The following is a 14,254-nucleotide window of genomic DNA, read 5'->3' as shown; positions in this document are numbered from 1 at the left end:
GTAGTCAGGATCTAAACTTGGTCTCGAGACGCTGTGAGGCAGCAACACTAACGCTGCGCCCCTTTGCTGCCCCGTTCTCCATTCTTATTTAATGTTTCTGTGGTATTTTACTTTCCTGCTCTTCACCTGCCCCTCCTTTCCATTTCATAGTCCGAGCTTTAAATTCACAGCCACTGTCAAGTTAGGAGGAGGGGGAGTTCAACGAGATCTGGGTGTCCTAGTGCATCAGTCAATGAAAGGAAGCATGCAGGTACAGCAGGCAGTGAAGAAAGAATGGAATGTTGGCCTTCGTAACAAGAGGAGTTGAGTATAGGAGCAAAGAGGTCCTTCTGCAGTTGTACAGGGCCCTAGTGAGACCACACCTGGAGTACTGTGTGCAGTTTTGGTCTCCAAATTTGAGGAAGGATATTCTTGCTATGGAGGGCATGCAGCGTAGGTTCACTAGGTTAATTCCCGGAATGGCGGGACTGTCATATGTTAAAAGGCTGGAGCGATTGGGCTTGTATACACTGGAATTTAGAAGGATGAGGGGGGATCTTATTGAAACATATAAGATAATTAGGGGATTGGACACATTAGAGGCAGGAAACATGTTCCCAATGTTGGGGGAGTCCAGAACAAGGGGCCACAGTTTAACAATAAGGGGTAGGCCATTTAGAACGGAAATGAGGAAGAACTTTTTCAGTCAGAGTGGTGAAGGTGTGGAATTCTCTGCCTCAGAAGGCAGTGGAGGCCAGTTCGTTGGATGCTTTCAAGAGAGAGCTGGATAGAGCTCTTAAGGATAGCGGAGTGAGGGGGTATGGGGAGAAGGCAGGAACGGGGTACTGATTGAGAGTGATCAGCCATGATCGCATTGAATGGCGGTGCTGGCTCGAAGGGCTGAATGGCCTACTCCTGCACCTATTGTCTATTGTTTATTGTCTATTGTCATTCTGGTAATGAAGTAGCCAAGAGATCAGACGTCGAGTGGTCTTTCTTCATGTGGCATGGTATCATTGCTCACATACTCGGTGTGTTGCACCCTCCCTGGTGCTGTGGGCTGGCTGGACGTCTGGGGCCCGTATTGCTTAGAAGGCATGGAACCGTCTTAACGGGCAGCACCGTGAACTGTAAGAGAGGTTTATTGTAAATTTATTGATGTGTGGGGAGTGTTTGGGAGAGCCAGATTGGAATGAATGAATAAGTTTATTGGCCAAGTATGTGCATATACAAGGAATGTGCCTTGGTGCTCCGCTCACAAATGACAACACAAACATACAGTTAACAATTAAGAATAAAGCATAAACACATCAAAACAATAAGGATACAACATTACGGTCTAAACACGTGGGTGAAAATAAACCAGAACAAAAACGAGACTACCGGCTTTGGTTATTGAATAGAACTACTACTCGTGGAAAAAAAAGCTGTTTTTATGTCTGGCTGTGGCTGCTTTGACAGTCCGGAGTCGCCTTCCAGAGGGAAGTGCTTCAAATGGTTCGTGGCCAGGGTGAAAGGGGTCAGAAATGATCTTGGCCATTAGCTTCCTGCCCCTTGCAGTGTACAGTTCATCAACAGGTTGATCGAACGATCTGTTGTAGCCTCCGGATGTCGTGCTTGGTGGCTGAGCCAAACCAGACCATGATGGAGAAGGTAGTAGTACTAGTTTGTACTAGTATTAGAGGACACACTGCCGACAAGGCGCACTTAACTTTAAGCAAACTCTTTCCTTGCAATGGCCAAGTACGAGGGATCAGTACATGGAGCAGTGGAGGGCTGATCTCTGCTTGAAACCCAAGCGATTCTTGACAGTTGGCCACTAACTCAATATTGGGCCATATTTGGTGTCGACCAGGCATTGGCAGCTTGTTGAAGTGATTAAGAAATGTGCAGAGAATCCTGTCAGATAATTTAGTGGAGTGTGTGTGTGTGTTTGTACAACTATTTGGGACATTGGGAGGTGCCTCACCGTTTGTAGAGTGGTAGCTTCTTGACCAGTAAGGATGTTAAAGGTTCCGGGGAGAAGGTAAGAGAAGGTGTAGGAAGGAACTGCAGATGCTGGTTTAAACTGAAGATAGACACAAAAAGCTGGAGTAACTCAGCGGGACAGGCAGCATCTCTGGGGAGAAGGAATGGGTGATGTTTCAGGGGGTGGCTCTGGGTGTATGAGGTTGAGACCCTTCAGACTAGTGGTTGGTTGGGAAAAATAGATCAGCCATGATCGAATGGTGGAGCAGACTTGATGGGCTGAATGGCCTAATTCTGCTCCTATGTCTTATGGTTGTAAAGTAAAACACAACAGGTAGTTCATGCAGTGAACCTTCCACAACTTTTGTGATACAGTCTTTTTAATCTGTTTTTAGGTGTTATTCATTAGAAGGTGGAGTGGGTGATTTGGCCCATCATTCAGAGCAGCAAAGTGCACTTTAGATCAAGCCTGATCTTTTACCTCTGGGCCAATTTCCTGCTCTCACGCCATATTCCTCCATTCCCATAGTCGGTTAGGGGGATAAATGTTGATCTGGACACCAGGGAGAACACACGCACACACACAGAGACACAGACGCGCGCACACACACACACACACACACACACACACACACACACACACACACACACACACACACACACACACACACACACACACACACACACACACAGATGCGCGCATAGACACGCACACAGACACACGCACACACAGACACGCACACACAGACACGCACACACACACACTTTAGAGCTTATTTGGAGTTTGCAGTGTTTAATAGCCTATATATCATTACATACATACATACAAAACTTTTCATTGTTTACATTTTTCGTTGTTCTGCTGCAAGTAAGAATAGAATTGTTTTGTTTGAGATATGGCAATAAAACACACTTGACTTGACCCCCTCACCTAAACCTACACCCTCTAGTTGTTGATTTTCTGACCATAAGAAATAGACTGTGACTCTCTATCCTATCCATGCCTGTCATAATTTTATAGACCTCTACTATGCCACCTCTCAGCCTCCTGCACTTCAGAGACACCAGAACTGCCCAGCCTACTCAATCAACATCCCGGTGAATATTTTGTAGGAAGGAACTGAAAAATGCTGGTTTAAATAGTAGACACAAAATGCTGGAGTAACTCAGTGCGATAGGCAAAATCTCCGGATGTAAGGAATGGGTGACATTTCGGGTCGAGACTGGGTCTGAGTCTCAGACTGGGTCTCAGACTATGAAGATGGGTCTCGACCCGAAACGTCACCCGTTCCTTCTCTCCTGAGATGCTGCCTGATCTGCTGAGTTACTCCAGCATTTTGTGTTTGTCTCTCCTTGCGAATATGTTCTGCACCCTCTCTAGTTTAACTGGAGATGCAGTAAGGGGGCAGCAAATTAATCCTTCCCCCACAGACGTCAATCCTCATTCCACGGCGGTTGTCCCTGACATTCGCAAGGCCGCGAGCACAGTGAGATTTATTTAAGAATGGGTGAGCTGTGGGTACCTCCTGAACCCTGCGATGAGAGACTGCGACAGGGGTGGGGAGGAGGGTGGAGACTGTGGTTGCAGTGAGTTCTGAATGTCTGACTGCTCCAGACATCGGGGTTTAAACATTAACCCATCTCGGCAGCCTGTGACAGAGAGAGAGAGAGAGACAGAGAGCTGACTGCAGAGCAGGAGGCCCTGCAATGACTTTGCACGGCAGTGCATTAAAAAATATATAAAGTGCATTTCTTCCCCCTCAGAGTTCTTCAAATGCAACCTTCCACAATCGTTAGTTTTCTGCAGACCATTCGAATAACGTTAGTTTTCCACCAAGATCTGTTTTGGTTGGCAGCTGATTGGGGACGATTCACTTAACCTGTTAAAGTGATTCAGACAGAAAGATTGCAACATGGTGCCGGATGTTGAAACCAGAGGAAACCTATGTGGTCACATGGAGAACATGCAAACTCCGCACGGACAGCACCTGAGGTCAGGATAGATCCTAGGTCTCTTACACAGTAAAGGCAGCAGCACTACCAGCTGCGCTCAGATAGATATTTTGATCGGCACAGATGAGTTAGGCCGAATGGCCTGTTTCCATGCTGAATAACTACCCACAGCAGTACCTGGTGTCTTGGCCAAAATGTATCATTCGATCAGTAATTAACCAGTTTAGTTTAGATTAGTTTATGTTTATTCAGTTCAGCGATACGGACGGAAACAGGCCCTTCGACCCACCGAGTCCACGCCGACTACCGACCCTCGTACACTAGCACTATCTTACATCTTACACACTAGGGACAATACAATTTTCTTTACCAAAGACAATTATTCTACAAACCTGTATATATTTTGAGTGTGGGGGGAAACTGGAGCACCCATGGAAAACCTACACGGTCGGTCACAGGGAGAATGTACAAACTCCGTGCAGATAAGCACCCATTGTCAGGATGGAACCAGGGTCTCTGGCGCTGTAAGGCAGCAACCCTACTGCCGCGCCACAGTGCTGCCCCAATGGTTATTATGACAGTTCCCGTTGTGGGATCTTGCTGTGTGCAAATTGACCGCAGCATTTCTTACAACAGTGGAAATGTTTCCAAACGACAGTGCTGACATGCATTGCATTGGGATGTTTGAGGCTGTGAATGCATAAGGTCATAAGGGATAGGAGTAGAATTAGGCCATTCGGCCCATCAAGTCTACTCCGCCATTCAATCGTGGCTGATCTATCTCTCCCTCCTAACCCCATTCTCCTGCCTTCTCCCCATAACCTCTGACACCCGTACTATTCAAGAATCTATCTCTGCCTTAAATATATCCACTGACTTGGCCTCCACAGCCTTCTGTGGCAATGAATTCCACAGATTCACCAACCTCTGACTAAAGGAATTTCTCCTCATCTCCTTCCGAAAAGAATGTCCTTTAATTCTGCCAATTCTGAATGCAAGTTCTTTCACGACTCTGGTCAGAGGGTCGAGCCTCCCAAGGACATCGCCGTCCAAGAGCTGACCGTCTCGCCTCTGCACGTGACAATCCCGTGCATGCCGTGCCAGGGGTTTGCACTGTGAGCCGACCTTCATAGGTCATCAGGTAGAAACTGGGCATGGGTCCCATATCCTGTTTCATCCCAGGCTCTCGCCATGCATGATGTGCGTTTAATGCTCCAGCAGGTATGTGCCAGTCATTGCTAGCTACTGACGCAACCAAGGGTGACGATGTCCTTCACACGGGTTGTTTGCACAGCTTAAACATGGCCCTCACTCCGCCTGCCCTCTTCTGTAGCACCTTGTGCATATAAACGCGGCAGGAGTGTGGGTTTTAGTCTCTTGCTCCTCCAGTCCTCGCCTGTCCCATTACTCCTCCACCTCAACCTGTGCTGAGTTCAGCATGTTCTGCCCTTCCTCTGCCTGCTGCTCCTTCACCCTTCCTTTCCCCAATGTATCAATGGTTCAATGGTGCTTTATCTTTTCACATATGCAACTGTACAGTGAAATTATTTCTGCATCTGTGACACATGCGGGCTCCGCCATTTTTGGCTCCATTATTCAAAGTCCATCGGCCCGTGCGCTCGATGTACTGGAGCGGTTCCTGTGAACGGGCGTCCCTCTCCTCCCCTCTCCTCACCCGGCCATCTTTGTGTCCCGGGAGCGCCTCCTACAGCCGACCTTGAAGGGACAGGAAACATCGCCCTGGTTCACCCTCCCACCGATCCAAAGCATCCACATCCCTTTGTCTCCACTGATGGTGCTCGACATGCTGAGGTCTCCCAGTGATCTGTTGTTTGTTCCAGATTGAAATGTCTGCCGTCTCTTGCATCTTGATAGCTGTGCTAGGCTGCCGCGTAATGGAACGCCCACTTGCGCAGAGAGTTTTCAGCTTCTGTTGAGGATTGCTGAGAGCAGTGTTCATCTGGACCTATTTCCCCAGGAAGTCTGTGCAATGCTCCAGGTTGTTTGTTCCCACCGGGGCTCCCCACCCCCCTCCACCAGTGTTTACACATCTGCTCTGTCAGCTCGCAGTGTTCTGGACACTGAATGAATCTCGGCAGGGGCCACATGAGGGCAAGGCTGTGTCTGTCCTGCACAACCCCTCATCTCTTGTTTGCGTTATCCCACCAGGGCGGGGCAGGAGGAGAGAGGGAGGGTGGGACGTGTCAAGAGAGAAGATTTTGTGAAAACATAGTGTGGAAGATGGCCCTAGACCCAGATTTGAATGGGATATTAAACGTTTTTAAGTTTAGTTCAGTGTCACGTGTACCGAGGTAACAGTGAAAACCTTTTTTGTCGCCAGCTAGCCAGTTAGCGGAAAGACAATACAGGTGGCATGGTGCTGCATTGATAGAGTTGCTGCCTTACAGTGCCAGAGACCTGGGTTCGATCCTAACTAGGGGTACTGTCTGACAGAGTTTGGACCTTCACCCCATGACTGCATGGATTTTCTCTGGGTGCTCCAGTTTTCTCCCACACTCCAAAGGTGTGCAGGGGTGTAGGATAATTGGCTTCGGTGAAATTGTAAATTGACCCTAGAGTGTGTAGGATAGTGTTAGTGTGCTGGTCGGTAGGGACTCAGTGGGCCGAATGGTCTGTTATTGCCTTATATCCCTAATCTAAACTATACATCATGATTACAATCACGCTGTCCACTGTGTAAACATAGAAACATAGAAAATAGGTGCAGGAGTAGGCCATTCGGCCCTTTGAGCCAGCACCGCCATTCAATATGATCATGGCTGATCATCCAAAATCAGTACCCTGTTCTGGCTTTTTCCCCATATCCCTTGATTCCCTCAGCCCCAAGAGCTAAATCTACCTCTCTCTAAAGACACAGGATAAGGGGAATAGTGGTACAAGGTAAAGTCCGATTAAAAATAGACTGAGAGTCTCCAATGAGGCAGATGGTAGGTTAGGACTGCTCTCTAGTTGGTGATAGGATGCCTGATAGCAGCTGGGAAGAAATTGTCCCTGAACATGGTGTGCATTTTCACACTGCTGTACTGTCCTTGATTGGACTTTGCTGGCTTTAACTTGTACTAAACGTTATTCCCTCGTCATGTACCCATACACTGTAAATGGATCGATGGTAATCATGTATTGTCTTTCTGCTGACTAGTTGGCATGCAACAAAAGCTTTTCACTCTACCTCGGTGCACATGACAATAAACTAAACTAAACTAAGCTCTTGCCCGATGGGAGAGGGGAGAAGAGGGAATGCCCGGGCTGAGATTCGTCCTTGAATATGCTGGTGGCCTTGCCGAGGCAGCATGACATGTAGATGGAGTTGGAAGGGAGGTTGATGGTCTGGGCTGCGTCCATAATTCTCTGCAATTTCTGGCGGTCTTGGATGGAGCTGTTCCCAAACCATGCTGTGATGCATCCCGATAAAATGCTTCTCCGGCGCATCTGTCGAAGTCGGAACGTGCCTGAACTCGATGGTCTACCTGCCTGTGTTCTTGAAAGCTGCGTGAGCCAACTGGGTGGAATTTTTTGCATACGTCTTCAATCTCTCATCACTGCGATATGAATCTCCCGCCTGCTTTGAAAAGGCAGAAATAACACTGGTGCCCAGGAAGAGTAGGATGACAGGCCTCAATGACTACCGACCAGTGGCACTAATGCCCATGGTGATCAGGTGCTTTGAGAGGATGCTTCTGGTGCGTATCAACTGCAACCTTGGCAAGAACCTGGCCCCACCACATGGTGGTGCTGGCTAGAAGGGCCGAATGGCCTACTCCTGCACCTATTGTCTATTGTTTACATTTTGATACCTAGCTTCCCACAATCTCTTAGATTCAAGTTCAGGGTTGTATCTCCCTTTTTAACGTGTTGTAAAACCCCCAGCTTCGCCTTTGTCGGTAATGTGGACTCTAAGAAGTCGCTATTACCTTCTCCAGGTGCTCCAGCATCCATATCGTTACCCATGGTAAATACAGACGAGAAACACTCATTAAACAGCACTCTGCCTCCACACATAGACCACCTTGTTAATCTTTAAGGGGGCCCTATTCTTCCCCTTACTCTTTTGCCCTTTAATATATCTTTAAAGCAGAATCCAAAGAGATCCGATCTTGTCTGCCCAAGCTATCTCATGCTTACCGTCCCCAATAGATCAATGGGGGTGTGATCTCACTGGCTCCACACTCTGCCCTGGACCTCTTGGACAACAAAAACACATACGACAACAACTGCTTAGCATTCAACACCATCACCCCCTCCAAACCTGTCACCAACTTGGGGGAACTGGGTCTCTGCACATCCCTCTGCAACTGGGTCTTCACCTTCCTCATAAGCAGACCACAATTGGTATGAATTGGCAACTACATTTCCTTCTCGGTAACCATCAGCACAGGGGGGGGGGCACCTCAAGGCTGTGGGCTCAGCCCCCTGTTCTACACTCTATGCCCGCGAGTGCGTAGCCAGACACGGTTGAACCTCCACCGTTAAAGTTGCCGACGACGCCACCGTTGAGATGGGTGGGCCACGTTTGACCGAGAGTGGAGGGGGCCTGGAACGCACTGCCAGGGATGGTGGCGGACGTAGCTACTGTCGTGGTGTTCCAGCGGCTCTTAGACAGGCAGGGGCTGGAGTGATATGGATCATGTACAGACAGAAAAGATTTAGTTTAATTTGGCATCGTGTTCGGCACAGACGTTGAGGGGTGAAGTGCCTGTTCTTGTGTTGGACTGTTCTCCGTTCAGCTCAAAGTCAGGAGGAATGTTGAGGTGACGACAATCTGCTTCTCTCTCAGTGGCCAGGTAATGGGTTTGATGGGGGTCAGAGATCTGGCAACGTTGCGGGCTGATACAAAAGGCACCAGCCACCAACATTCACTCTGGTCCAAAGGCTGCACATCTAACCTCTATGCTTTCCATTTTCCCTTTCCAGGACTATCTTGCCTACATCATTGATGCTTCAGAGTTGCCAATCAGACCTGAACACGTCTCTGCACTGTTTGGAAACATTGAAGACATCTACGAGTTTAACAGGTACAGAGAGAGAAGACCCCTCTGCTTTCTCAAGTCTTCCCATCCCACACCATTCAGCCCATTCTGCTTTTATCCCCACTTCCTTTCTCTCACCTTCGATTGTTTACCAAGATTATTCCTCTCTTCACCTCTTGGTTCTGTTTCTGTCATCCATTTTGATATTTAACAGAGTTGTTTCAGTGTTTTGATGGAACTGGGATGGAAAGAGACAGATTTCCCCTGACGCGGGACACAGGTTTAGATGTTTGAACAATCGCAACGTTGAAGAAACATTGAGACGGGTCCATGGTTCGGACAGGTTGAGGGATGTGGGCCAAAAGCAGGCTGGTGGGACAAGTGTAGATGGGACATATTGGTCGGTTTGGGATGGAGGCCCTGTTTCCAAGCAGTATCACTCTATGACTTTATCAGGTAAACAAGGAGAATTCATTAAAAAGTTGTGCGTGGTTACGAACTGTCGTTAGAGAATGGTGCATGTGGATTTAAGGGGGACTTTCAAAATGAAGTTGGGTACCTATCTGGAAGCCCAAGAGGGGGGAGAGCGCTTTCAAAGAGGGGGTGCTTGGCAACAAATTGTGAATGATATCTGCTCTCTTCCATGTAAATTGTAAATATTGTCCCCTGCCCCTCATGGATAACAAGGTCCACACCTGGCCTCTGAGAATAGTGTGCACTGTTTACATACATATTGAACATTGCAAAGTTGGCATTGGAATTAGTGCAATATACGGCATGGAAACAGGCCCTTCAGCTCAGCGCACCAACATTGACCAAGGTAGCTTCATGAATTAGATATATATGGCCTGCATTTGGCCTATATCCCTCATAATATTTCCTTCCCATTTAGAAGTCTGAAGCAGGGTCCCGACCTGAAACATCACCCGTCCACGTTCTCCCGAGATGCTGCTTTGGCCGTTGAGTTACTCCGGCATTTTGTGTCTATCCTTTCCATGTCTCCAAACATTCCACAGAGCTGAGCAGGTGAAGCTGGGTTTACAGGTTAGAGTCATGTTCGGAGTTGGCAGTTAACTGTAATCGCCTGCCGTTTGTCCATCTCTGCGCTAAAATGATCTTTCCCTCTGATAGGACTTGCACTCTGCAGGTAAGTATCGTGATAGCCCCTTCATTTCCCCATCACATCCTTGCCTTCACTCCCCACTCCAGTGTGCAGTGCATGCATGTGCAAGTTCTGCATGTGCTTACTGGTGAAGATGTGTTGTGCCTCCTTTTCTCTCTCTCTGTCTCTGTCTCTCTCTGTCTCTCTCTGTCTCTCCCTCTCTGTCTCTCTCTGTCTCTCTCTCTGTCTCTCTCTGTCTCTCTCTGTCTCTCTCTGTCTCTCTCTGTCCCTCTCTGTCCCTCTCTGTCCCTCTCTGTCCCTCTCTGTCCCTCTCTGTCCCTCTCTGTCCCTCTCTGTCCCTCTCTGTCCCTCTCTGTCCCTCTCTGTCCTTCCCCTTCCCTCTACCCTACCACTCGCCCTCCCACTCTCTCTCCCCGCCCCCCTCTCTCTCTCTCCCCATCCCACCCTCTCTCTCCCCGTCCCACCCTCTCTCTCTCCATGCCCCCCTCTCTCTCTCTCCCAGTCCCACCCTCTCTCTCCCCGTCCCACCCTCTCTCTCTCCATGCCCCCCTCTCTCTCTCTCCCCGTCCCACCGTCTCTCCATCTCCCTCTCTACCCCTCTCTCCGTCTCCCCCTCTCTCTATCTCCCTCTCTCTGTCTCTCTCACCTCTGTCTCTCTCCTTCCATGCACGGCTGCAGTGTGAAGTTTGCTTCATCATCTCCCGCTCGCCAGTACCTGCCCCCTCCCCTCCCCTCGTTCCGTCAGCGTTGTGATGGTGTGTGTGGGGCAAGTAGTCAGCTTGAATGCCGCTCCGTCCCTGTTTATTTATGTGGCTGGATGAGAGAAAGCAGTGAAATTATCACTGGGTGACAGAGACACTATGGAACCAGAGCTTCCAATCCCCACAACCCCTCAGAGTTTAGATTCTGGATGATAGTCATATAGCACCACTCCAGGCCCTTCGAGCCCTCGAATCCTCACTGGCTACATGTGCACTAATAATACACAAGTTATTTTATTCTTGCCATGTTCCCATCAATGACCCCAGCACTCTCAGACTAGGGGGAATTTACAAGGTCAGTTCATCTACAAACCCAAAGTAGACAGCGCAGAAACCAACCCTTTGGCCCACCCCGTCCGCGCCGACCGGCGATCTCCACACACTAATACTATCCGCTCAGAAGGCAGTGGAGGCCAGTTCTCTGAATGCATTCAAGAGAGAGCTGGATAGAGCTCTTAAGGGTAGCGGAGTCAGGGGGTATGGGGAGAAGGCAGGAACGGGGTACTGATTGAGAATGATCAGCCATGATCACATTGAATGGCGGTGCTGGCTCGAAGGGCCGAATGGCCTCCTCCTGCACCTATTGTCTATTGTCTATTGACACACACGAGGGACAATTCACAATTTTACCGGGCCAATTAACCTACAAATCTGTGTGAGGAAACCAGAGCACCTGGAGAAAACCCACGCAGGTCACGGGGAGAACGTGCACACTCCGTACAGACAGCACCCATAGTCAGGATCGAACCTGGGTCTCTGGCGCTGTGAGGCAGCAACTCTACCGCTGTGCCACTGTGCTGCCCACCCTGCAGTTTGCAGTATGTCTGTAGTTTGCAGGCTTTATCTTGCAGCTTTTCTTAAAGTCATAAATTTAGCCACCCTCCAGCCTTGCCTGTGGTTATCGATGACACAAATATCTCTACCAGTGACCCTACATTAGAGAGTTAGCTAGAGCTCTTAATGATAACGGAGTCAGGGGGTATGGGGAGAGGGCAGGAACGGGGTACTGATTGTGAATGATCAGCCATGATCACATTGAATGGCGGTGCTGGCTAGAAGGGCCGAACGGCCTACTCCTATTGTCTATTGTCTACATTTTGATACCTAGCTTCCCACAATCTCTTAGATGCAAGTTCAGGGATGTATCTCCCTTTTTAACGTGTTGTAAGACCCCCAGCTTCTGCTTTGTCGGTAATGTGGACTCTAAGAAGTCACTATTACCTTCCCCAGGTGCTCCAGCATCCATATCGTTACCCATGGTAAATACAGACGAGAGACACTCATTAAACAGCACTCTGCCTCCACACATAGACCACCTTGTTAATCTTTAAGGGGGCCCTATTCTTCCCCTTACTCCTTTTGCCCTTTAATATATTTTTAAAGCAGAATCCAAAGAGATGCGATCTTGTCTGCCCAAGCTATCTCATCTCCCCTTTCTCCCCTCCTGATGTCCCTCCAATGTACTCCCACACTCCCTGCAACCCTTGAGGGATTCACTTGATCCTCCCCCCCCCCCCCCCCCCCCACCCACCCCTGACATACGCCTCCGTTTTCCTGCTGAGAGCACGGCATTCAGTTGAAGTTGGAGAGTGGCCCCACCATTACCCTCTGACTGAATAAAATGCAACAATTCTTTCCTCTAAATAAATGCGGCCACTATAAAATATGTGGCCTTGGCCACTGAAATAGACACTAACAGCACATTGTAAAGCGTTGAATGAATAGAGTGTTCTGAATTTTGGATATTGTCCATTTTTATGCATTAAACACCATGACACCGATAGTCACTTTTGGAGTCCGCACGTGGTATTAAATGTGGATTTCCATATTCTGCTGGCACTTATTCTCTGCCAACCCCCCCCCCCCCCCCCCCCCCTCAGTGATCGAATGAGATCTTGGGCAGCAAGGTGGTGCAACGGTAGAGTTGCTGCCTTTTAGCGCCAGAAACCCAGGTTTAACCCCGATAACCCGTGCTAACTGTACGGAGTTTATGCGTTCTCCCTGTGACCACCTGGGTTTTCTCCGGGTGCTCCAGTTTCCTCCCATACTCCAAAAACATGCAGGTTTGTAGGTTGACACAAATGGCTGGAGTAACTCAGCGGGACAGGCAGCATCTCTGGAGAGAAGGAATGGCCGATGTTTTGGGTCGAGACCCTTCTTCAGACTCTGCAGTTCTTTCCTGCAGGTTTGTCGGTTAATTGGCTTCAGTAAAATTGTAAAATGTCCCTAGTGTGTAGGATAGTGCCAATGTACGGGGTGATCGCTAGTCGGCGCGGATGCGATGGGCCGAAAGGCCTTTTTCCATTCTGTAACCCTAAAGTCTAAACATCCAAATCTTCAAGTATTGATAAACTGTTCTGGAAAGGAATGTGTTTACCACAGCGTAGGAAACGCGAGTCATATTTGATGGCACCCTAAAGGGCCTGTCCCACTTAGGCGATTTTAAGGCGACTGCGGTAACTAGGCTGTTGCCGAACGTTCGCCGGGGTGTCGCGGGCATGATCGTGAGGAGTCTTCAATCAATCGTAGCGGATCTCGGCGCGTCGCGGAAACATGTCTCTGCGCCAGCTGGCTTGTCGCCAGGTATCGTAGCTTATTGCGGGCGCTGTCGCATGCTGTCCCCAGGTTTGCTAGGTTGTCGCAGATGCATTTAGAAGCACGTAATATTAAATTAAGAAAGGGCATTTGAAGATACCAGAAGATAGTTTTGTTTAATCAATTTATTTACCCTCAGGACATTTGACAGGTAGATTGGAGGCAACAGTCAGGTAAGCGTGGGGATTTTGCGATGTTTCCGAAGACGGTGTAATCTCTTAGCCAGGTGCTAGCTTCACAAAAAAAGTGACTTGTATCGACCTGACTCGGCATTGTCGTGGTCATTGTCTGATAAGGGGACTAGAGGTAAAAGAGCCATTAGGAGGCAGTGATCACAACATGATAAGTTTTACTCTGCAAATGGAAAGGCAGAAGGGAAAATGGGAAGTGTCAGTATTACAGTATAGCAAAGGGGATTACAGAGGCATGAGGCGGGAGCTGGCCAAAATTGACTGGAAGGAGGCCCTAGCAGGGAAGACGGTAGAACAGCAATGGCAGGTATTCCTGGGAATAATGCAGAGGTTACAGGATCAATTTATCCCAAAGAGGCGAAAGACTGTAAGGGGAGTAAGAGACACCTGTGGCTGACAAGGGAAGTCATGGACAGCATAAAAATTAAGGAGAGGAAGTATAACATAGCAAAGAAGAGTGGGAAGACAGAGGATTGGGACTCTTTTAAAGAGCAACAAAAGTTAACTAAAAAGGCAATACGGGGAGAAAAGATGAGGTACGAGGGTAAACTAGCCAATAATATAAAGGAGGATAGCAAAAGTTTTTTTAGGTACGTGAAGAGGAAAAAAATAGTCAAGGCAAATGTGGGTCCCTTGAAGACAGAAGCAGGGGAATTTATTATGGGGAACAAAGAAATGGCAGACGAGTTAAACCGT

At 48.5% G+C, this 14,254-nt stretch overlaps 1 protein-coding gene across 1 annotated transcript in view; it reads left to right on the top strand.

Annotated features, from left to right (window-relative positions):
* LOC144597730 (pleckstrin homology domain-containing family G member 3-like) overlaps positions 1-14,254 on the top strand; it is a 142,771-nt gene that overhangs the window by 89,547 nt on the left and 38,970 nt on the right. Inside the window, exon 4 of the mRNA XM_078407259.1 lies at positions 8,833-8,933. Within this exon, the coding sequence (XP_078263385.1) occupies positions 8,833-8,933 (101 nt within the window). The remainder of the gene's footprint in view (positions 1-8,832; positions 8,934-14,254) is intronic.

This window comes from Rhinoraja longicauda, chromosome 10 (assembly GCF_053455715.1).
Source record: "Rhinoraja longicauda isolate Sanriku21f chromosome 10, sRhiLon1.1, whole genome shotgun sequence".
Classification (NCBI taxonomy): domain Eukaryota; kingdom Metazoa; phylum Chordata; class Chondrichthyes; order Rajiformes; family Arhynchobatidae; genus Rhinoraja; species Rhinoraja longicauda.
The sequence above is the reverse complement of the archived record's forward strand: the minus strand, read 5'-3'. Positions and strand labels throughout refer to the sequence as shown.